Source organism: Chrysemys picta, chromosome 11 (assembly GCF_011386835.1).
Source record: "Chrysemys picta bellii isolate R12L10 chromosome 11, ASM1138683v2, whole genome shotgun sequence".
NCBI classification, from domain to species: Eukaryota; Metazoa; Chordata; order Testudines; family Emydidae; genus Chrysemys; species Chrysemys picta.
Genome location: NC_088801.1, coordinates 23,297,324 through 23,322,384, shown reverse-complemented (window position 1 = coordinate 23,322,384; position 25,061 = coordinate 23,297,324). Strand labels below are relative to the sequence as shown.

General features: G+C 36.7%; 1 protein-coding gene across 15 annotated transcripts in view; it reads left to right on the top strand.

Annotated features, from left to right (window-relative positions):
* The window catches only part of GTDC1 (glycosyltransferase like domain containing 1), a 264,103-nt gene that overhangs the window by 137,067 nt on the left and 101,975 nt on the right, over nt 1-25,061 (top strand). For all 15 annotated transcript variants that reach the window (XM_008172326.4, XM_042860887.2, XM_008172325.4 and 12 more), the window contains one exon: nt 267-440. In XM_008172326.4, the coding sequence (XP_008170548.1) occupies nt 267-440 (174 nt within the window). The remainder of the gene's footprint in view (nt 1-266; nt 441-25,061) is intronic.

The following is a 25,061-nucleotide window of genomic DNA, read 5'->3' as shown; positions in this document are numbered from 1 at the left end:
CATTTATAATTCAATTTTTAAAAGATGGTTTTAATAAAAATTGTTAAATAATGTTTAAAAGATTAAACATATTGACAGAAACCAATAAATTTAAACTAAGGCTGACACTTTCTCTTATTCATCTGACATGATGGAATCCCAACCTTTAATTTGGATTTCTTGCTTTGCCAGTTAGTTTCACAATATTTATCCTACATTAATCTGGCTTTAAAGTAATTCTGATTTTTCTTAAAGAACATTGCATTAATTCTAGCTATATTTTACAGTTTGGTTGCTGATATTGTGGTGTTCAACTCTGCTTTCAATATGGAGTCATTTCTTACATCTATCGGAAAATTTCTGAAGCTGATTCCTGACCACAGGCCTAAGGATCTGGAAAAAATAATCAGACCAAAGTGCCAAGTTCTTCACTTTCCAATCAGGTTTCCTGATGTGAGCAGGTCAGTACATTTGACTCCATTCTCCATATTATGTCATAACTTCTTTCAAATCTATCTAAACTGATAGCCCTTGCTGCTAAATTTTAACTGATTAGTTCAAGCATTGTTAATTAGGGAATTTGGTTCTATGTCAAATCCATTCATTTACAAAAGTATTTCAATAACCTAATGGTACTCACATTAGGACCTGATACTGCACCAATGAAATCAATAGGAGGTTTGCCAAGCAGGTCAATAGTTAGTACGTGTCATAGAAGGATAGTTTGATGTTAAGGAGGAACTACTTATTTTTGGCAAAGATAGAAGACATTATTTGACTAGATAATTCACCAATGGTAATTTATTAGGTTGTTTTATTTGGAAAAGCCATCTACTCTCTTTATTCAAACCTATATAAGTGTTTGTGTTGAGAAGGAGAAAAAAAAATTCCAGAGAATAGTGACAGTGATTAATCTGTGATTGAGAAACTATATTTTCTTAGGTATGCTGTAGTGGGATTTCCCTTCCCCACCTCTGTGTTTTATTGCTTACAGGTAGGTGAAAAGTACTTCATTAATGTAGATCAGACTTGCATAATTTTGGTGTTAACTGCAGTTATAGTACCTCTTCACTCTACCTCAGTTAGTACAAAGGACATTTTTTATTACCCTTACTGCAGAACCCATCTTGAAATTAGCAAAGGTTGTGTTATGTGGCTCAAAGGGAACATAATGTAGATTCTTTTAACTTCTGATTAAACCTAACACAATTGTTTTTTTTCTATCGGAAGGAACTCTCCTCCTCAATTTGCTTCAATGGGGCTTACTCTAGCTAGAGACAATCAGTTTGCAAAACTGTACTTTGCTCCTAAAAATAACATGAAGGGGGTTCTGCATTTTTGCTGATAAGGATGGGAAACAGTGTAATGAAACTTAAATGGCTATGCAGGAGTTTGGGGTTTGATTTTATTTCAAGTTCCATTCTGTTTAAATATTCACACCTTAAACCTTCAACATGGACCAGCTAGCACATTACAAATAATTTCAAAGGATTTGTCTATTTGTGGAAGGTTTCTCTAAGGAAGAATCATTTAACACTAAGACTAGGTTAGCAAATTTTGTTAACATGTATAGATTTGTTTTAAGGCTTAGAAAGGATAGCAGGATTCTAAAGCACTACACCAAGATTTGTAAACATGGATGCCTAAAGTTAAGCCTTTGAACCCAAATTTAGGCTCTTACATCACTGTGGCCTGATTTTCTGGAGTGCCATTGAGAGCAGTGGGTGCTTAGAACCTTTGAAAATTAGGGCATTTTCAATGGGATTTCTGCTCCTAAATCCTTTAAGTATTTTTAAAAATCCCACTATGAGTGCCTGACCTTGGGTATGCAGGCATAATAAATATATTGTTACAGATTCCATTAACTTTTAATATACATTATTTTTAATTAATAATTGTAATTGTTATTGAATCTTGTCTTTCTGAGGAATGACAGCTTTCTTACATTACAGATGTTACATTTGAAATTGAATCTAAAGGCTAGAATTTCAGCAATGTCTATAAATATTATTATGCATGTGCACATAACTGTATGCACACACAATTCATAGTTTGTTGACATGCCTATTAGAAAAACACATTTTTAAAAATCCATTCCATATTTATATGAATAGAACCTGCTGATATATATTTTAATTTTCATTTAAATACTATATTTAGAAATGAGTTATAATTATGCTGTCTGGACAAAAACCAATATCATCATAAAAGACAGGAGCATTAAAATAAACTTTTCCATAACTTTGAATAAAGTTCTTGGGTTTGGGGGCTTTATCTGCATCCACTATTTGCCATTTCTTTACAAGATTATGTTTTAAATAATGTTGAATGCACCCATGGCAACTGAATACAGTTTATTAATTTAGACTGTATTATTACAGTGAAATCTAGATGAATGGAGATTGAAGAGAAAAAGGTTAAGAAATATTGTGGCCAAGCTAAGATTCATAAAGCAAGCTCTTAGCCCAGAGTGTTTTTTGAGTTATTTTCAAATGGTAATTTGCTTTATCCAGACCAAACTCATACAGTGTAAGTAAGTGATTATTTGCATGACTGACAATCATTTGAATGCCTGCAGTCTTTTTAAAATGCATAATTTTGCCAAGATGTTGGAAAAAATATCTAGAAATTCTGACGGCAAAATTACCAAGGTGATTTTATCCCTTATGTACGTGTGTGTATGTGTGTGTGAGAGAGAGAGAGCGAGAGATGCAATTTTTATTTGGCTATGTGGCAGAGATGTTCTGAAAACAAAAAAAGTCTTGTTAGCAATATGATTGTAATATGTAAAAGAGTCTTTATTTTAAGTTAATATTGTGATTATAGGACAAAATAAAAATACATTATTATACCGTATTTGACCCTAGAACAGGGCCATGTGACTGCAGAATATAAAATTTCACTTGAGCAAATCCCATTATGTTTTTATACGGTTATTAACCAAAGGTGCATGCACACCCTAAATGAGAGAAACTGCTACTCCAAATAGACATATTTAGACATGAAATGAAGGTATAGTCAAGAGTGCATTCTGATGCAGTAGAAAATGTAACAGAAAATACTCTGTTTGATACAGAAACAAAACTTGAATGGTGTGAAATACTCCATTTTATATATGCATAATATTTGTTTAAAATAAGTTGTAAATGACCTTATTCTGCATTTAAGAACTGCTTTATCAAAAAGCACAGCATCTTTAACAGTTATTTGAAATTTTTTTGAAGATACTTAGTATAAGTGCACATCTTTGCTAATTATTGATAGGATCAGGGATGAACTTAGGTTTGGCAGGACTCTGCAAAGTAAGATGTACAAAGCCACAGGATGTCTTTTCTAGCCAGAACATATGGAGTGGAGGCAGTTTCCCTCCTTTATCTTCAGTACACCAGTGTCTCTCCTCTGTGTCCCTCTCCAGTTTCCCTGAAGTCCTATCCTCTCTGCATTACTTAAGCTCTTTCTGCCCTCTGTTCCTAAGGGGGAGGAAGAGGAACAGTTTCCCTCTCTTATCTTCCTCTTGGAGTAAATCCCTGTCTCTCCTTTCCTCAGCTTGGGGACCCAAAAACTGTTAGAGAGATGCCTACTCTGACTTACTTCACAGGGATCTCTTCTGTCTGTTATCAGTGCTGTGGTCCCAGGAAAAGGGAATGAAGACAGAACAGATGAGGTCCTGTGATCACAGATCTGCTCCCTCTTCCTGAGCTAAAAATAGCTCTTGTCAGCTTTTCCTAGCGAAGGGATTAGACGGTAGTTCTTGTCAAACACTGGAAAGAGGAGGAAGGAGTCACTGATTTGGGAGTCTAGAACAGGAAATTGACGGACCCCATCCTTTTCCCAGTGGCAGTCTTCAGGTAGTTCTAACCACATGCATGTAGATTGGCTTCCATGTTGTGCTCTGTAGTGTCAGTACCAGCCCTGATATAATACTACTGTATCACTTACTTTTTAATTGATATAGTTTTACAGTCTGATACAGTATATATGTAAAAATAACTATCTTACAATAATTTTAAACTTACAAGACTGTCACTCCATTGTGCATAGGTATTACAAGGGATGCAGAACAGTAGGTGATTTTTACATCCCATATGTGCTGCCATACTTTTGTACAACACAGTGAGTTAAATCCAGTGTGACTCAGAATTACCTTATAATGTCTTTTTTGTTTAACTCAGACTCTTAATTCTATTGTAACATAATTCTTTAAATTTGTGGTTTTGCTATTTTTTTTTTCATTTTTAAAAATGAGGAAGGGGGGCACAGAAACAAAAATGGCCTTTTCAATAACATAATCTTTTTGTCCATGGACCTTCAAATGCAAGTAAGCATAACTGGAAGAGTTTTGTAGGTTCTTTGCTGATACTTTGTATTGCTTGTCAACATTTTGATTTCTATTGGTCCATCTGCAGCCATACCACCTTCAGATCACAAGCAAAGCAGGGTCAGACTAGGTCAGTTCTTGAATGGGAGACACTTTGGTATTAATTTAGATGAAATGTGCTATATAAATGTCAGTTACTATTAATGCTGCCCTAGCTGTAGTAAATCTTCATTATCATTTATAAATTTTTCAGAGCCATAGAAGAGCTATAATTATAGCTATAGAGCTATAGATAGTGTTTTACAAACATGTTTTAAGTTATATGTGTGTTCTAAAGAGATTACAATGCAAGTTAGACAAAGGACAGATGGGATAACAGATTAAAAAAGAAGACATGAGAAGACTATTATAGTAAGAGAAAACAAGAGATCTTTTCTTTGTCAACTTGGTAGTATCTTGTACTATATGCACTTGAAATTTGATGTGCTGAAAAAATAAAACTGTCAACAAACAGGGGAAGACTCATATCCACAAGTGATTAGACTTTCACAAGAGCTGGGTATGGAACCCATTGCCACTAGAGTGTGTATTAAGTTGACATAAGATATGAAGCAGCCTAACAGCTTCTCTCTTATATTGGGGCTGCAGCTAGGGCCAAGGCAGCCACAACTGGTGCTCTGACTTTACCTTCACCTCACCCCCTGTGCAAGTAAATCTTGACATTTAAAGTTTACATCTACTGTGTTAAAAATCAGGCTATTATGCAATAAACATAATGGGTCAGATCCTGGAAATACACACGGCACAAGTTGTGAGGGAGATGGAAATGGGCATAAAGCTCAACTGTGCACTCTTGCAGTCCTCCGGCCATTGTGTGAAGGGTTGGTCACCTGGTGCAAATTACGATGGCGTTGGGCCACTCTGTCATATGCTGACTGTTAAGAGTAAGGGGTCAGAAATACAGCTGGGAACTGGCACATCTTAAGCGTGTTGCAGTCATTCCCCCTTTCTTTCAGTCGTTCCTCTTATGCCAGCTACAGGGATGGAAGATGATGTACTAGCTTCTACTCCAGTTTCTACATTTCCAGAGGATTACTTTTGCACTAGACTGATCCCCCCTTGGGCCAGATATATCAGCTTCACAGCCAGAATCCTGTGGCAGTGAGTGCAGTACTGACAGCTCCCCCACAATGGAGATCTGGCTCAATAGTCTCACCTGTCCATTGAAACTTATTTGTATTGCACAACTGTTTAAAGCTAATTTCTGTTTAGCTGTTCAGAAAAAAAAAGAAGTTTTGTTGACTTTTTTTTACCTGTTGCAGAATTTTTCAGTTAAATGATATCATAGTAATCATTTAATCTTACAATAGCTCAGAAGGATACTTAAGCTGAATTCTTTGTGCAACCTAGTTTTTTATTATGTTGGGTACTGCTCATGTTGCATACAACACATTCCCATAAAACCTGCATTTTGTATTTACAGAGAAATTTCTCTAGAGAGTTAAGGTCTTGTAAAACATTCTTGTTCTACAGCATGAACGAATTATTATACTCTGGGGCATTAAAAGTGAAGTGTACTGAAGAAAAGAATTTTTCATTAAAATGCAGTTTATATTGATAAAACAGATTACTAGCATTTGATGAAATGTGAAACTTGGATCTACCCATATCACTACATCACTAGTAGGTTTATTTTGGCAAGAGGGCTAGCATGTAATGTATATCAGGACCAATCATTATACACTACCTGTTAGTTTTTTATTAAATTAAATTGTCTTTCACTAAAGTAGTTGAAAAAATATGTACTCTATCTGTATACTGAAGTAGCAGAATGTATAACCAAGAATATTAGAAAATAAAAGCTGTCATGTTATCAGTTTTGGCACAGTCATTTATCAATCAGTATTTTAAACATTGACAAGTGGTAATTTAATAGGGAATGACCCTGTTGGCAAGAAGTTCTAATGACAGATGATGCAAACTCATTTATTACTGTGGGGCTCTGCTGGCTTCTTACCTTTCTCAGTATCACAGCTCATACTTTCCAAGTCTGGGATGTGAGAAGCCACAAAGGCAAAACCTGTGGCCCCAGGCCTGTAACCACTCCCATCTAATCTGTTTCTTTCTTTAGTTGCAAATTTCCCTATAGTATGGTTAGTAAGATCTGAAGTTTAGATACTGATTTAAACACCGTTTGATTTGTGAGTAACATTCATAATAATACTTCCTACTTGTATGCAGCAAAGTTTTTAGAAGTGTGTGTGTCTGTTGTTGTTGGGAGGGGAGTTGTTGTATTTTTGTTTGTTTGTTTTTTGTGGTTGACTCAGCTTTTGGTTGTACAACTTGAGACACTGTGTTCCTGGTTTCAGAGACAACTCATCTTTCAATAATTTTGGCCAGCGGCACATTTCATCTGAGAACCTCAAAACTCTTTACAATTGTTAACTAAGCACCCTTTATGGTGGGTAATTTATTTTTATCCCCATTTCAGAGATAGGGAAATGGATGCATCCAGAGTCAATGGCAGAGTCATGACTGGAACCCAGTTCTGTGACTCTCAGTTCTGTGCATATCCCCATGGTAACTCCTTTTGGAGTCGGGGATAGCCTACCTTGCTGTGATATATATGATTTGAAGTTGGGGACTTCATATTGAAGGAAATGACAACTGTGCCACCAGCTGACAGAGATGGCATTTTTAGTTCTCCTAAAATGCTCTATCAAAATATAGCAGTTCAATATTCTTTGCTTTGAATAGTTTTTTGTTCATTTTACTTGAACTTCTGTTATGTGAGAATTTATTTGCATATTTCCAACTCACAATCTATGTCACCTTACCAGAGACATGATTGTGGACAGTATTGTATGAGCTTTTTCAATTTAAACCTCTGTCTGGGCTTTCTATACCTTCCTATTTTAATTATGTCATTTGTTTTTCCTCCTGTCCTGGTGATCTTTCACAATAGAATGTTTTCTCTTCTTTTTCATGTTGGAATTTGGTTAATATCACTCCCATGGGGAATGATGTTGTAATTAGATTCAGTGCAGTTAAATCTATTTGGTTTTAAATTGTTACAGAGGGGCTTTAAGGTAAAACTGTTCCATCTTCTTGTCAGAATAGAACAGGATTACTAACTAAGGGTAGGATCCTGCAAGGTGCTGAGTGCCCCCAACTTCCATTGCAATCATTCAGAGTTGAGAGAATTCAAAACCCTGCACCATCAGTAACCTGGGTCAGGTGGACAAAGATATTAGATATAAGTAAAGGCTGGGAATTAAGTGATGTAGTCAATTGGTGCATTAGACAGACCACTGTGTTGAGAGCTCAGTTCAAACTCTTGCATGTCAGAAAATTCCCTGACCCCTAAGTTTTGTTTTTCAAAATTCTGCCAGTCAATATTTTTGAGCTATAAATATTTTTCATTGTAAAACTTTGAAGAATGAAAAAAAAAAAACCCTTTCACGTGTAAGTCGTGCTCATGAAATTCTAAGGAGAAGTGGGAAATGAGCCATCTTTGGTTATTTTCTTTTCTGAGTTGTTAGGTGAGGAGAGTGCATGGATGGAGCAGAGAGTGAGAGAGCCCTTATTGTTTAGATACTCCACCCACATTCTTTTTGGTTATGTAAGGGAAAAAGAAGAATGGGCAGGAGAGGAGGCTGCAGTGAGAACTAATGGGGATGAAAAAGGGGGCAGTGGGTTCAGCATTTGGAGATGCTTTCCTATGAATGAGAACCAGAGTTTGAGAAGCTATGTTAAGTAAAAACAATGTGGGAATGAGGTGGCTTGCAGTATCAGTTAAGGGACTGTGGCAATGTGGGCACACCTTAAGAGAACTCAGAAGGAGATGTACTTGGCGTTTACCCAATGAATGATAAAAACTATACTCCATCAAGAGAAGAGGGATGGAAGCACCATCAATAAGAGAGTTAGTTAGATCTCCTAACCTGGTTCTCAGTCATCTCACTGTTGTTAAATGTAAAGCAATAACGAGAAGAATACTGAGTCTGATATTTGCACTTTACACACATTGTGCTTCTGGATTGCAAATGAACAAAAAGTGTAATAAAATAATAATTATAAAGTGTGGTGGTAGCAGCAACAGTTAGCTCTCCCAGCCTGATTCCCAGTCAGGATTCCTACTGACTTTTTTTTAACGTATAGCCAAAACGTTACTGGATGTGACCTGTGCAGGCTATTCACTGCATTCATGGATGATTAGCATATGAAAGTTTAATAATGAAGCATTAGGCAGGAGCAGCAGCACATAAGACATTCTGCAGATGTTTCAGATAATTAATTGCATTTTGGTGACATCCTATATGTGTAATATGTAAAATGATTTTCTGGGAACCAGAAGGAAACATGGGGAACTCCAAGATGACCATTATGTACAACATAAAGAAATAGCCTGATGAAACTATTGTTCAGTTTTTAAAAATTAGGTATGGGCTGAGGTGAAGTGATTTTGGCTTTGGCAAAAATTCAGTTATCGCCTTTGTTACACAAGGAAAATCTTTTTGGGGTTTGGTTTTGGTTTTGCATTCACAGCTAGAGATATTGAATATTTTATACTTTGGACATTTCCCCTGCTCTGTTGTGACTCCCAAATGAAGTAATTCTCTTCTTTTCCTATTTAAATAATTCAAATGGAATACATTTTAAAATATGAAACCCCCAGCATTAACATACCAAAAGTACTTATAAAGGCATGCAGCAAACCAGCTTCAGCAGTAGAAAGATACCATGAGACTATGCAGGAAATCAGCTTCAGCACTAGAAAGATACATATAAAAGTAGTGATAAGGACACTCCAGAGTTTTATATCTATAAGCACCAAGTGGTTTGGATGGTAATTCAGGATCTCTGAAGGTCCTGACTAAGTCCAATTGCCCCTCATGCCCACAGTTACGTTTTTACCAAAAGATCCTCATACTTCATCTAGTGTTGCCTCGATGCACCCTCATGAATGACAAGATAGTTCAGAGAACATCGTTCAGAACCTTACATCATTGTCTTCAATCTTTGAGTTTTGAGCACTGATGTCAGGTCCTGATACCAACCAGGAAAGTTGAATCAGACAGTATATTTACTCGGTGAACTGTGATTTCCCTTAGAGAATAAATTCTGAAGAAAGAACTATATCTGTTTTCTGATGACAGGGTTTCACGTCTCAGTAGTAGATGTGTTCTCAACTCAGGACATTTGGAAAACAAATTTTCTTCATATTCAGCATACTCTGCATGTCTTCTCCCATCCCTCTAATCTTGTGGATCATGAGCAGAGCCAAGGAAAACACATTGTGTCTGCTTTTGATAACGTCTAACTAGGTGAGCAGATTATGGTGTGTAACATGTTACAAATGATACTAGAACCTGTGATCTTTCTAATCATTCTCCCTTACTACCTGTCAAGACTTGGCTTGCATGCAGGTGATATACCAGGATTTTGGCCTTTCAGACAAGGTTCTTTCAACTTTGCTATCATCCAGAAAAAAATGAGGCCTCTGTCATATACTAAAGGATGTAAGAAGAGTTGTACTTCTGGCTCTGACCCAGGTGAATGGGCTCTATTATTAAGTTTCTCCAAGACGCATTTGACAAAGGTCTGTTCCTTTTTCCCATCAGAATATAAATCATGTCTATGGGTGCTCTGTGAAGAGATTATATGGCTTTACCCTGTTGGCTCACCCTTCCAATTTGTAGTCTGATCTGATGCTGAGTTCACACACATGCTCCTCTTCAAACCTTTGGATTGTTTTATTTACAATCCTGGAAGGTAGTGGTTCTAGTAGCTAAAAAGTACGGGTCTCTTCCTGTATCATTCCTGAGGGCCAAATTGTGGCCCAGCTTGTGTGGCTATGTAGGTGAATTGGTGGGGGGTGTAAAAATGTTCTGTCTGCCCCTGCATGAGTTACCCCTACTGTGGGTAACCGTGCAGTAGCGAAAACAACCTGTCCTACCTCCCAACATGTGGACCAGAAGCGGTGGGGTATGGGTAGAGCCCTGGCTCTGCCACACAATATACGTACCATCAGAAATGTACCAGTGTGTCAGGGCAAGTGCAATGCACCAGGCATAGATCTGGTGCATTGTACATACCCATGGAGGCACTTTGAAATGGGAGGAAGATTGTGACTCCAAGAATTGAAAAAAAAAATGAAAAAGAGTGCTGCTCTTTGCTTGACGCTACTGGCAAAGTCACTAGCCTGCACTACTTCATTTATAACCCAGTCATTAGCTTTCACATCATCAAAGTGCATCCCTGTCTGTCTAATCTAGCTATGTAGCATGGCCTCCATTACCATATTATCTCACTGCCTTACCATATTTAACCCTCACCACATCCTTGAGCTAAAGAGTTACTATTATCCCCATTTTGTAGGTGAATAAATGATGCAGAAAGAGACTAAGGGCATGTCTACACGTAGAGTGCTGCAGTGACCCAGCTGCATCAAGAGCTCTCCTGACGGCATAAAAAAAAACACGGAGAAGCGCTTATGTTGGTGTAACTTATGTCCCTCAGGTGGGTGGTTTATTCATACCCCTGAATGACATAAATTCTGCCAACATAAGCTGTAGTGTAGATATAGCCTAAGAGAGACATCTGTGGCAGAGCAGGAAATTGAACCTGGTTTTCTTGAGTACCACCCTAACTTCTAACACTACTCCAGAGCAAATTGAAGGAGATACTGATTTTTTTGGTCACATGGGGCTCTTAAAATCTACCTCCAACACACTGATGAATACATAAATTAATCCAGAATTAAAGAAACAACCCATCCCCACCCTCCTTCTGCCCTTTGAAAAACCTGTTCAGTCACCCTGTTCAAAGATTCTAAGCAGAGCTCTAATGTTTCTCAGTCTACTGTAGGCAAGTGGATTAGACATTGTACTACAGAGGCCTATAAGAAATGTTCATTTCACAGGGTTATTGCAGCCCATTGGGACTCAGTCTTTTTCACACATTCAACAAACAGTACCGGCTGAATATTTGGTTCTCTGTGGGCACTACCCTCAGCACAACTTCTTGAGGGCCATGGTTTAGTCAAGATCACTTCTGGACCTACTCCAGTTTACTTTGGCTAGGTGAAGCACTGAAGTTTGGATGACACTCCTCTTCTTGGGAGATATAGTCCCTGTTGGAGTTGGAATGGGTTTCTTTTAACCTTACTCTCTTGATGGGTTTTTGTAGTGGTTAGCTTCTTATCACTGTGTGGAGGGGATTGCTTGCAAAATCTCATCAATCCGCGCTGGAGACAGCTGAGTCACAGGGAGCTTTTTACCTGTGATCCAGTTTAAATGTTGCAGCCATCTGCCCTTCAGCAAAGTTTATCACAGTTACCTTGTGTCTTTGAGATCATTTATGTTGTCTGCTATCTAAATTTAAATTACCACTCTGGACTTATTAAACTTTATCTATGAGGAGGAGAAACGAAGGATTTGACCCCCTTTAGGGTGCCAAAATTATGCTTCTGTTGGTTGTCAGTTGTCTGACAATCAGAGGAAGGACTGCATAACTTCAATGAGAATTTATGGCAACCAAGTCACAAAAATGAATTATTGGGTGAGAACTTCTCCTTTCTCCCCCCCTCCCCGCCCACCAGCAATACCTGATGGGAATCCCATAAAACTTACTGCATATTTGTGGCATCAAATAATATAACTTTAGGTTTTCAAAGTAGCTGAAATATTTTTAAAAGTATCCAATCCTGAAGTCACTTGTTCGTATGTATGTTAGTAACTTATTATTCTGTGAGCATCACTTCGTTTTGGCTAGCAATAAGTCCTGTTCAGTCATTGTGCTGCATTGGAATGTTTCAAGCTGAAATGTGCATTGGAATCTGTTTGTTTGCAGCAGATGATTTGCCTAAGCTTTGATGCGCAGTCACTTTCTGACATTTGTGTATTTCAGCAGTGAACAATGTAAACTCATTTTCTGAGCACTTTGATTACTTGCACATAGCAGTGCCCATGGCATGTGACAGAGAAGAGCACTCTATCCACTAATCAGATAGATATGCTTCAAGCGTATTTACACAAAATAATGAAAACAGCTGTTAGATACCTTTAAACTTGAGTGTGTTTTGTTATTAATCTACTAGCCCATACACATGACACTATAATTCTTCGCTCACTCAAGTTGCCTTTAATGACACAGTAATAAAACTGAGAGGGATGAAAGTAATGGAATTGTAGAATGTAATGCCTCAATTGTCTACAGTGTCTTCCTTTTTGCCAAAATAAACCACAATTAGGTCCATATGGTGTTTTGAAGTTTTCAAGCAATGACCCTAATAAAAAGTAATGAATTTCTGACAAAAGAAAGCATGGTGCTCTTTTAAGCAGATATCTTTGCTATTGATCTAGTTATGATTGCAGACTGATATGCTAATAGAAGAAGAAAGGTTCAACATGTCTGCTACAAGCACTTTCATTTGTGGTTTATTTTACTCATATGAAATTCAGATTGAAAAGGTAGAAACATGTTGTAATCCATTAGTTATTATTTCCTTTTTAAAGACTTATTATTTAAAGAAAACAAATGGATTTCTCTCAGAAATATGAGGCAGCTGTTAACTTGGAGGACATCTTGCAAAGGGAATGACAAGGATGTGTTATGTGGGAATGTCAAATTTAACCTGCACATGGAGTGTCTTTTTTCAGAGTGGTAGCCGTGTTAGTCTATATCAGCAAAAAGAATGAGGAGTCCTTGTGGCACCTTAGAGACTAACAAATTTATTTGAGCATAAGCTTTCATGGGCTAAAGCCCACTTCATCAGATGCATGCGGTGGAAAATACTGTAGGAAGACATATATATAGAGAGAGAGAGAGAGAGAGAGAGTGGCTGTACTGGAAGTAGAGAAAGGGTACTCAAATACTATAGTGATGGAGGCTGACTTAGGTACAACCATCAAAAAGCAATGTGTGTGTCAATATTATTGCAATGAAGCAATAGTAGTATCAGAAATATAAGTAATCTAGTCTAATGGAGAGAGGAAAATGGGACCCCGAAGCAGAGAGATACAGAGATGCCTAAACCAGAGGGGATAGGGAGAGAGAAAAGAAATCATTGACTTGATGAACTCTAATTATTCCTTCAGATTTGTTGAGTAAATGAGAGGCCCACATCTGGACAGTTCTAAATGGCAGAGTTGGAGAAAACCTCCTTGATCATCTATTACTATTATTTAATAGTATTGGTTATTTGTTTACTCTGAACAGTGTGCTTAGTGATGTACAAGTTACATTTTTTACAAGTTAAAAGTGCACTCTGGATTGTCCTCTAAACAAAACCCTCATATTCATCTGCCTTTGGTCACCAGTATGAATGGTGCCTCAGTGACCCTCCTTTGGCATATTATTCTATTTATCTGATTAACATTACTGTTTTTCTTAATATTTTTCCTGTATTTTGATTGGGGAATAAAAACAAGGTCCTAACAACCAATTTTTTATTAAAGTTTTCAGAGCTCTTTTGCAAGAGATGATGTTGATTAGAATCATAGAACTGGAAGGGACCTTGAGAGGTCATCTAGCCCAGTCCCCTGCACTCGTGGCAGAACTAAGTATTATCTAGACCATCCCTGACAGGTGTTTGTCACATCTGCTCTTAAAAATCTCCAGTGATGCAGATTCCGCAGTGATGCAGATTCTGGTGTCCTGGTCAAATTCCTATTTTATTTTCTGTCTACCAGAATTCCCCTGCAGTTTCATCCATAGATGGTATTTGCTTTTTGTCCTACATTATTGAGTACTGAGGCAGGGTATTGTTAAGCACTTGCTGCATTCCAGCATGGAGCTGGCAGTCCAGTAGTGGGTGAAGTGATTTATGCAAATATGTGTATATTTCTACATCATAGGGTGGAAGAAATACATAATATAGAAATATAAATAAAGTTAATAGAAATGTAAGTTACTTGTGCAGATGCATTGTTTCTGGTGCATGGTGTGCTCCAGTCTATGGTGTGCTGCACTCCTGCTCAGGAAAGGGCAGGCAAAAAAATCACCGTATTCACCTTCTGGTCTTCCATTGGAGCATATTTAAAATCCACCAGCAGTTTCATACAACAGGATATGCTTAATCAACATATCTCCTATCCACCCTGGTCACACACCTCTCTGGCCAGTGCTGCCCATGTTTTAGACAACACTGGCCATCTATGGGCCCCCAATGGAAGTCTATTTATCCATTTTTACTTCTACAGCCACCTCATTCTCTGAGTGGACTTTCAGTTTCGGGGACCTTGAACTTAGAGTTATGCTATTGGAAGTTAGCATAACCTTGGGCTGAGTAACGCCTTATAGCTAAACTAAATTTTCCCCTTTATTTATGTCTTTACTTCCTTTTTTTCTGTTAAATACTCTCTTCTTCTCTTTACTTCTCACAGGTTTATGCTTGGTTATTCTATCTCTCTTAGTTAAAGAGAGACTTTATCCCTGGTGAGATTGTAAACTTTAAAATATATCCTACTTTAACAACAAATCATTTACCTTTCATGTGTTTTCCCCTTTTATCTTTGCCTCTTGAGATAGCTGTCTCTCTCTAATATCTCTCTAATAGCCCATCTTCTTCTATTTAGTTCTTCAGTGACGTTCTAATGAAAAATTTGTGCTATCACAATAATTGTAATGACAACAGACTGTGATATCTGGGGTATGGGTTGTGAGTGAGAAAATTCTTATTCTAGATGAAATTATTACTACATTTTTGAAAAGAGGTCTATTGTTCAAGTTTTAGTCAGTGTACTGAAATCCCTCTTTTTCATGACCTCTTCAGTGGAGATTCTCACTCTTTCTTTGTTAAATCACAACGTTAATTAAAACAAGTTAAGAACTGATGATGTGTAAAGTTTTGTTTCTAATACTAAAAACATTTGAATTATAGCCATGGGTGCACAAAAAGGCATCTGAAAATACTAATCTGTTTCTTTTCTTTTTTCCCCCCTCCTATTCCTATAGTTCAAATATGTCCGAATGGTTTTTTTTCATTTAAAAAAAAAAAAAGTCCCAGGCTATGAACTTTATGCCAAATTTCAGATTGTAGCATGTTTTTATGGTTGAGTTAAAAAACCCTTGAGATAAGAGTGTATAATGAAAATATTGGCATGCTTTAACTATTAAATATGGGTCTGATCATGCAGTGAATGAGCGCTCATGTACTCAAGTCTTTTGCAGGCTCTGTCGCTACAGTGGCAAATTTAGTAAGGTTAAGAAGTGTTGGCTTCAAAATGTTAGGGCCCACTTCTGCAAACGCTCATTTGAGTAGTCCAACTGATGTCAAATACTACTTGCTTGTAATAGTTTTCAGGATCCAACTCCATTTTTGTAATAGACCAGTTGGAACTATTTCATGGAGGCTCCAGTTAATAAATACCTCTGAAGCACTTTGTGGCACTGGGAAGACTTGTAGGGCCAAATTCTGGTTCCATTGAAGTCAATGAAAATTTCTTCGGTAGCCCAGGATTTAGCCTTAAGACTGAAGAGCGATTAAATTGATAGATATTACTGATACATTTTGCCTCTTTATTATAATAAATAATGCTACAGAAGTGCCTAAAATATTAGATATTGTACTATTATTACTATAATAATTTACTGTTTATATTACAATAAAACCCAAAACGTGCCACGTTTCTAGACTCAGCAGAAATCACAATTCATCACCTGAAGTGCGTATACTTTAAAAAGATAAGTCATGGATGAGGAGTGGGGAAAGGAATATAACATACAAGCAAGAGTATTTTTTGTTGCTTTGTTTGTTTAACATAATTTTGCATGATTAAAAATGCCAGATCTTACAAAGTATTATGCACATGAGTAACTTAACTCATGTAAGTAGTCTCACCATACATACATGTTTGCAGGATTGAACCCTTACTGACCAGTTACTAATTGTCCTTCTACCTAGCTATTAATAGTTGGCTAACTTTCTGTAGGTTCTATATGGAAATGGGTGGATAAAGGAGAGGAATATATTTTTAAATCCTTTTTATAAAGGAAATACATTAATTATTTTATTCTTGTTTGAAAATTTTGATTTTAATGAATTTTTTTGGAACAAGTATCACAACTTTTTTTAAAAATAAATCAAAGCTCTTTTTTTTTTAAGTGCCTTATTGCATGATGATCAAAGGTGATTTTTACCAGTAGATTAAGGAGACAAGTTTAAGAAAACATTTATTATACTATGATTTGAGAACATAACCAAGTTGTAGAGGTTACGTTCATAATAGCATGAACTAGTACAGCAACATTTTAGTAAATTGGTATATAAACAAACATCTGTTGCAAGAATGTAGGAATGACATCATAAAGAATGTATGCAAAAATTAATTGAAAAAGAATGATGGAGAATTGCAGCATGCCTTTAAGTCTAAATTGATTTTTTCCTTCATAGTGAAAGTGGGATTCTTGTGCAACATTTCAATACCATAAAGTATTTAACGTGTAATGTCCTATTAATGTACCTAAAAATTAGACTCCGGGTCATCCAATAAGAATAGTACTTACAGTAATACAGTATATGTAATATGCAATTATCTTGACAATAGTTTTATTTTTTCAACACTTTTGTCATGAAAGAGCAGTAAAATACAATGAATTTGATTCATTTTGTGTGTGTGAATCATTTAATAGGCCATTACGTCTATTATATTAGCCTCCATTCTCCTTTCAGAGCTTTTCATTATAAGGCTGTCTTTAATAGAAAGAAGTTTAACCTTCCCTCCCAGATAGATTGAACCCCATAACAGTGTAAACATTCTCATTATAACATAAAATCCCCTTCCCCAAGGGCAGCACTATAATTATGTTGCAGTGTGTTGTACAAATGTTTCTCTTAAAAATGCTGTCTCATTCTTGTCCTCAAGTTTTTATCATTTTCATTATGAAGAGAATCAATAATACCTTTAAATTGTAATTTAATCAAATAAATATGATCTGATTATTTTTTAATTTTTGAAGTTATTTTAATCAAGTTTGAGAAGAAGTCATCAGTAAAATTGCTGTTGATTTATAAATAGGATAATTAGAGGCTTTCCTCCTAAGTACTGTTCACTGGCATTGTGGCTGTTTTTATTGCCTAGTCAAACCTCTTCATTCAATTTTAAAATTGCCTTTTGAATGAACTGCACTACGAGCTTGCCAAACAGTGTCACCATTAATACCTTACCTCCTCTATTTCATTGTCCAGTCTGTAAATGCACAATAAATTGTTTGATAAGGAGGTCAATGAGGTTGTACTAGTTTTTAAGTGAATTACAGCCAAACATTTCAGATTATGTCACACACTTATTGCTATTGTAGCTCTGTGTTTAAAAGATAGTGATACAGTGTTTGAGTAGTTCATTTTGTATGGTTACTTGAAGACTGTATACAAATCAAGATGGCTATGTTCTTCACCAAGCTGGCAATCTTTACATAAAAAACAGAGGGGAAAACCACCTTATTAACTCAATTTAAAATTTTGTAATGCTTTCCTTCAACTAATTAGCTACATTTTCAGTGGTGAGATATACAATGCAGGTTCCATAGGGATGAGTTAGGACAACAATTTCTGAAGCTAGAAGAGTATTTTCAGACTTACTACTTTTTAAAGGATGCCAGAAGTATTCCAGGAGAGGCCTGAAGCCCATTTGTTACTAATATAAAACCACTCAGATTGCCAGTGTTTTCTGATACTAGATAGCAATTACATTTCTGTGGGTGTGTAAACTCATTAAATTTGGAGTGTGTATGGAGAATTGTGTCAGTCTTAGGTACGTCTTGTTATAGGCATTGTTCCATTGGTTTCACTTACAATCCCCTAACCTTGATCTAGCTAGGGGAGGTTATGACTTTGGTATAGGCTTTTCTTTCCCCTATGCAGAATATGCAAGTATTTTTGAGATAGAAATTTAAAAGGCAAAAATAAGAAACTTTGTGCTTGTTGAGTCTAAAAGAAAGTCTGTTTGTGTGCATCTCTCCCTTTGTAACAGAAGGAATGTTTCTTATGTTTCTGTCTTCAGACAGTTGGCACACATTTCATCTCAGCAGCTGCTTTCTCTTAAAGTGCAGTAGAGTGTAGGACTGTAGTGACACTAGCATTAATACTTCACATTCTGCTATCATATGCTGTCACTGTGAAATATGGATCTAGGTTACATGTGTTTGCAGACTTTGTACTGCTGAATTATGAAAGCTGACTCTGTTGGAGGATTGTGTTGTATTCAGAGACTGTGAACTGAACAATAAATGAAGCAGTAAGGAACTTATAGTGATACATGGTATCCTACTCTTTTGGCCTATTTGAGCCTATAGCTTAAAAATGTAGAATTGCCAAATTAAATTTAATTTGCTGTCTTAAGAAGAGGTATTTTAATAGGTATCTACATATTGCTGTCAAAAGGCACCTTTTACTGTCTATAAGCTTTGTTTAAATAGTATTTTTATATCCCATTTTGGATTGTTATAAATTACTGCATTTCAGATTACTGCAATTTACTACAAAGTGAAAAATAGGAAATATCATTTTGGGAACAATTAATTATTTCATTTGCAGGAAACAAAATGTACCTATGAATATAGTTATACAATTTCAGATTGTCTAGATGTCACTGAATAACCATACAAGAGTGTGTACGCACACACACTCTCTTTCTCTCTCTCTCTCTCTCTCTCTCTCTCTCTCACACACACACACACACACACACACACACACACACACACACACACACACACACACACACCTTGGAAAACCTAAATTCACTCGAATCTTATGATTACTGTTCCTTGGATTAGCTGTGTTTTTGAGGCACTAATATATATGTATGTATATTCTGGGCATCACTGGTAGTTTTGCCCAGATTTCACCCATGATATCTTACCAATGAGTAACTAATGGCCAAACAAAATTGTACTGAAAGGGAAAAATTTTGATAATATTTTAGAATTATTACTTAGGACAGTAATAATTTCTTGGAGTAATTACTTGGATGTGGCCCTTACTATAGGCTTCCTTGCGTACATTTTCATTACAGTGAGAATATTTTAGTAATGTATTAGTAAAAGTAAGTATTGACTGGAGTCCAATGTTCTATCAAAACATACAACACCTTGGAAAACCTAAATTCACTCGAATCTTATGATTACTGTTCCTTGGATTAGCTGTGTCTTTGAGGCACTAATAGTTCCAGTCATAGAAGAAAGACCAACTTGTTGCTTTCACTGCATACTATGCATAAAAACTTCAGGCTATGTTTGTGGGCATCTAAGTACTAGGGAGAAAGAATTTGAACATCAAGCAGAAAATGGAGTCGCAGTGTTCTCAGATCATTTCTTTTCATTTATAACTTTTAATATTCATATATGGACAAGGAGGGAAGTAAAGATACAGAGCACACCCTATAATGTTAGACTGCTCCACTGGTAAATGGGCTTTAAGCCATACCTCCTTAGCGATTTTCAAGCAGCAGAACTGATATAGCGGGCATCGTTACGATGATGTTCTAACACTCGGCACAGTGCTCTTGTTGCAGTCATCATGAGATAAATGGCAAGACTTATTGAACTCATCTGCATTGTAACTGGTTACATACTGAATATTTTATTGCTTAGTGTATGTGCAGTGCCCAGATGGTAACCCTACACTCTTCTCTTGTAGGCTAGGGGTATCCTATCACCTACTAATTTTGAGCTTTCTTTTGTATATAATAGTTATTTGGAACAGTGGTGTTTTACCCATATTAAGCAGCACTCTCTCGGCACATCAGAAGTGGCCCTCTTTCCCATAGCTACCTTTTACATTATCATCTTATTCTGTAGCCTCTTTTTAATTACAGCTAGGTGTCTGGTAAGTTTAAATATCTTTGTCAAGAAGTGTCCTAGACTACAAAACCATCCAATCAGATTTTGTAGTATAATAGTACATTGTTCAGTTGATTGTAAAGAGATAGAACATACCAACAATTTTAGCAACAGAATTTAACTTACAAATGAATCAAGTTAAAGGCAATACCAACATGTTCCTCTTTGATTCCTAGGTATATATATAGTTAATCAACATGGTACCATTTTCTCTGTAACAGGCAGCAATATCAATCTTTCCGTTTGTGCTTTTTCCCATGATATTCACCAATCAGCCTTTTTCATAAGGGCAACAATGTGTTGGAATTCTGTTCTAAGAAATTGAAGTTTTTCTTTAATAAATATAAAAAGAAATAGAGAAACCCAAAAAATTTGCTTAGAGACAAAGATTTGTTTGTGAAAGAAAGTGTTATATTCTGCATTTTCTGTTTAGTTAGAGTCTGCTTTTGTTTTTCATGGTGCTGATCAATTTGTGGCCATCATATCAAACCAAAAGAAGCGGGATGATTGTTGATGTTCTCATTTACAAAGCCACTTTGTAGTTCAGTATTTTTCTGTAGCTTTGTAAATATAATGCTATCTTATTTAAAAAATCTTTAGATGGCATATGTCAGTAAAAACCAGCACTAGTTAGCTTATAATTGGATCTTGTTTTCAATGAATGGTTACCTGCCTTTTTAAATGGGAAACTGCAGTTGATCTGATAATTTTATAATCTCATATGTGTATATATAAAGCATTGTATGAAAAAATTTTGCATAGCTGGGAAATGGATTTGATGATTCATAGGTATTTTTCATCTTTTGTTTATATTATTTTATTGTTAAATTACAACTACCTTTCAAATTATTAAATATAAAATTTAGCCATCACATACATGTCTGCAGATATGGTTTGTTAGGAAGGAAGTGTTTCTCAGTGTCTGGCTGCAGGAGAGAGTCTGGAGACCTTTATAGTTAATTTCTATTTTTTTTTTATTTGTGGGGTATTTTTTTTATATGAATAGTAGTTACATGTTTTCTACACACATTTTTATACTAGTAATTGAACTAACCTTAAAACCACCGTGGAATGCTGTAGCACTTCTCTTGCTTCCAAGTACTGATTAACTGTTCTGGTGTCATAGAAATAGATTATGTGCTTAGTTGTGTCATTAATGCACGGCTCTGCATTGGGAGCAGTGTGGAAGCTCACCACTCCTTTGGAGACCATTGGGAGGTGGTTGCTAACACTAAATTAAATGAAATCTCCTGTGCAACTCCATTGCATGAGGGTCTGTCATTAAATGACAACACTACATATGCAGCATGCAGTACTACAAAATATTCCATATGTGCATCTGAGGTTTTGAAAGAATCTCCATTATGTCAAACTGTATTGTATTATTTGCTAAGAAATATGTTTCTTTACCATGTGTTGTCAGGCCATGAAATAAGTAACCAAAATGCACAAGGGGAGAGACCAAAGATCTTAAAGTGTGGAAATCAGCAATTTTTTGTCCCACACAACTTTGCCAATTTTTAAATTGTTTAAATCATTAAAATGGAAATATCTGAAATAATTAAACCACAATCTGCTTGTTCCCTTGTGTTGTTTACATTTGGACTCAGTTTCTGTGTCAGGTTTCAGCTTTAGTGATTTCCTGACTGAGAGCAAGACCTATGCGAGCCCCCTTCAGAACTGATTCCAGGGACAGGCAAACTGTACAGGTGCATGTGGCAACTTCTTGCCAGGCAAACACTGGAAATGAGAGTGATGGGAAGAAAATTTCCTTTTTTTAAATAGAAAGAAACGAAAAGTGGTGTCCGTGGTAGGATCTTTGTAGGCACTGGGGGTAAACAATGAGAATCCCCTGAAAAGTCAGGAGAGGAACTAAAGAAAATGGTGTTATTCTGTAATTGCAAGGCTTCCTCTTATAAGTTAGGTAGGCTTGCATTGGCCACCTTTGACATATGGGGCAGGAGGGAGCAGTAACTGCACATATTGAGGATCCCACTTGCTGTGCTATGGAACTAACAGAATTCTCACCTCCTTCCTGTGGGCCCTCTTCAGTCCCATCAAGTTTCAGCAGCTGGAGGGAGGAAGAGCAACAGGCATTCTGTCTAGCTCAGATGCCAATTTAAATTGGGGAGGGAGGAGTTAAGAGACCACTGCTGCTGTTACTACATCCAACAGCAGCTGAGGTGCATGTATACCTGGCCCTTTACTATACAGGTTACTATGTCATACCTTTAAATGCCCCACAAACCAGAACGGTCATGGAGTGGGTGCTTTACCTTCCTAGTAGAAGACGTTTCCCTACCCTCCTTTGCTGCTCCCTGCCATGAGAAGGACCACATGTCCTACTAGTGCTGGATTACAGGACAAATTAAAGGCCTAACCTGGCCTTGATTTAACATAGGGTTAGGTTTTTATGCTGCTCCAGTGGTCTGTGGCCATCTCTAATAATCTCCCTGCTTGAATTGGTCATGCAATTATATGAAATTTGGAGACCCCACCCAAGCTCACCAGCCCACCCCTGTCCCTTACTAGGATAAGGCTCAAGATTTCTCTTAGCTTTGTACCAGCTTCCTAGTACAGCAGTTGGTCGTCTATCTAGGGACAGCAGCTGCTGTATACGGCTGCTGCTTCCCCTTGCCCTAGACGTCATCAAACAAGGCCAATGATTTGAAGTCAAAATAATTAAAAATGAAACTTTGTCTAAAAACTAGCTGCTAAATTGAAATTTAAACCAAAAGAAAATAACGTATCTAAGGACTTTCAGAAACAGCAGAATAACTTAGATGAAATTTCTTGACTTCTGTGTATTTAAAATGTCAGCCTTAACAGTACATTAATGTAATCATTTTGCATAAATTACCTTTTAAAAATAATTAAAGTAATTGCAAGAATCAGCAGTACAACCAGAATAGCTGTAGGGCTTCATGTGAGAAGTACATTGGACTTTGGAGTACAGTTTGGTCACAAGACCAGATATAGCACTGATGTAAGCAGACAACATCTGCTGAATTTGGTTAATAAAATTCAATGAGTAGCATAACTGGGGCCAAGCAGAGAGGCTAGAAATGCTGGTGAGCCCCCGTCTAAAGGCAAGATGGAAGAAGCAGCAGTAGGAAAGAGTCTTAGATTTTGTCACATGAGAAAACTAATGAAAAATTAAGAGAGGGATTGAGCTTCCATAATTAGGAAGTTCGGTTCAAACTTGGATAGTTATATGAATGAACTTTCTGACCTAGCTGAAATTTTGGCATTGTTAGTTGTTAACAGGTGGCAATACATACTAGTGTAGGCAAGTGTAGGGACCAAGATTTGGTCCTATGAAAAGTCCCTTTATTCACTACTCGGATGCCACAGAAGGAACTTTAGAACTGGCCTGAACGTATACCATATAAGAATTCCCTCAGGGTATAAAACTCACATAAAGCTTGTTTAGCTGGCTGTACACCATCTACGTCTGGCCCCATTCACATGTAGGGAACCTGCTATGGACAGGAGGGTGTGTGACAGGATATTGATTCATTCTGTTGATATTCACTACCATATTCACCACCACTGTTCATTCTGTTGATATTCACCAGCACCTGTTATCACCAAGGAGATTCACCAGTAGATAAACCAGCATCCAGCTGCCTGTGGGATAAAGAAGTGTGTGTCTGGAAAGTGGCATAATACCACCTTTGCCCCCAACACCCTTGCTGAGCAGAGTTCTGAAGTCCCCGAGGATCTCAGTGTAAATATATTGAGGCCATGTTTTCCAGTAAATTAAAAGTGGTTGATCTAAATTGATGTGACTTGAAAGAATGAACTGAAACTATTATACATGTAAGACTATTTCTGGGCATTGTTAGAAATAAATGTGCTTGGTTCTCATATCCCCCTTTAATCAGGATTTTTAAACCATCACCAAGGTATGGTCCTAGGGCAGCCAAAGCCAAAGACTGAATTTGTCCCAGCTAACTTGTAACCTCCTAGATATTTTGAAAATATATTGGGTATTTTTCCCCCAGATGACCCATTAAGATGAAGACTGTTCTGGGAGAAGGTCCAAAATCATCTCAGATGTGTAGGTTTTGGAGACTATTCAAAAGGGCTGTTCCATGGAATTTGAGTCTACCAAGGTCAAATCAGTTTATTTAGGCAATGTTTATCAGCAAACTACATAAAAAGAAGAAAATCCTTTTCTTTAGTCCCCAGTGTTTTATACAGCAGCTATTACTCCAACATAGCAGTCAGAAGAGCATATATTTCTTCTGTTTTCCAGAGTAATCGTAGATGGTCACAGTGGTTAATCAGAAAGGTTTATTTAAAACAACAAAACATGTAAACCACATAAGGACATTTTTTCCACGGAGACCAGTGTCTTATAAATGTATCTTTATTAAGTCTATTTCAAAGAGACAATCTGAGGCCATCAAATTTTCTAGTTCTAGGGTAGATTACACCTGCTGTTAGATCAAATGACATGACTTTAAACTAAGAACATTCACAAAGTAACTCAGAATCACATTTTCTCATTTAAAGCCAGCAGGACATCCCATCATGCCTACCTTTTAATTAGATGATGTTTTGATCAGCATTCCCATTCATTAATGATCAATTCTTTCGTTTCAAGTCGGAGCAGTATTTAGTCTTCAAATAGAAGTTCATGTTATGGACACTACTATGTCCAACGAGAATTCTTTATTTTTGCTTTTTTTATAAACATTTCTAATAAACAGAAAACATGACATTTATAATATTAAAACAGAGTTTCTTTTTTAGGCCAACTAAATGAAATACATTAAACATGCTAAAATATTTTAATTTATTACAATAGTTTGACAGATTCTATAGTTCTGATAAACAAGCACCTGATCCTGATAGGTGTTGATTTTTGTGGGTAGTGGATGCTGCTTAGCTGCTCTCTGGACCAAGTCCTTAA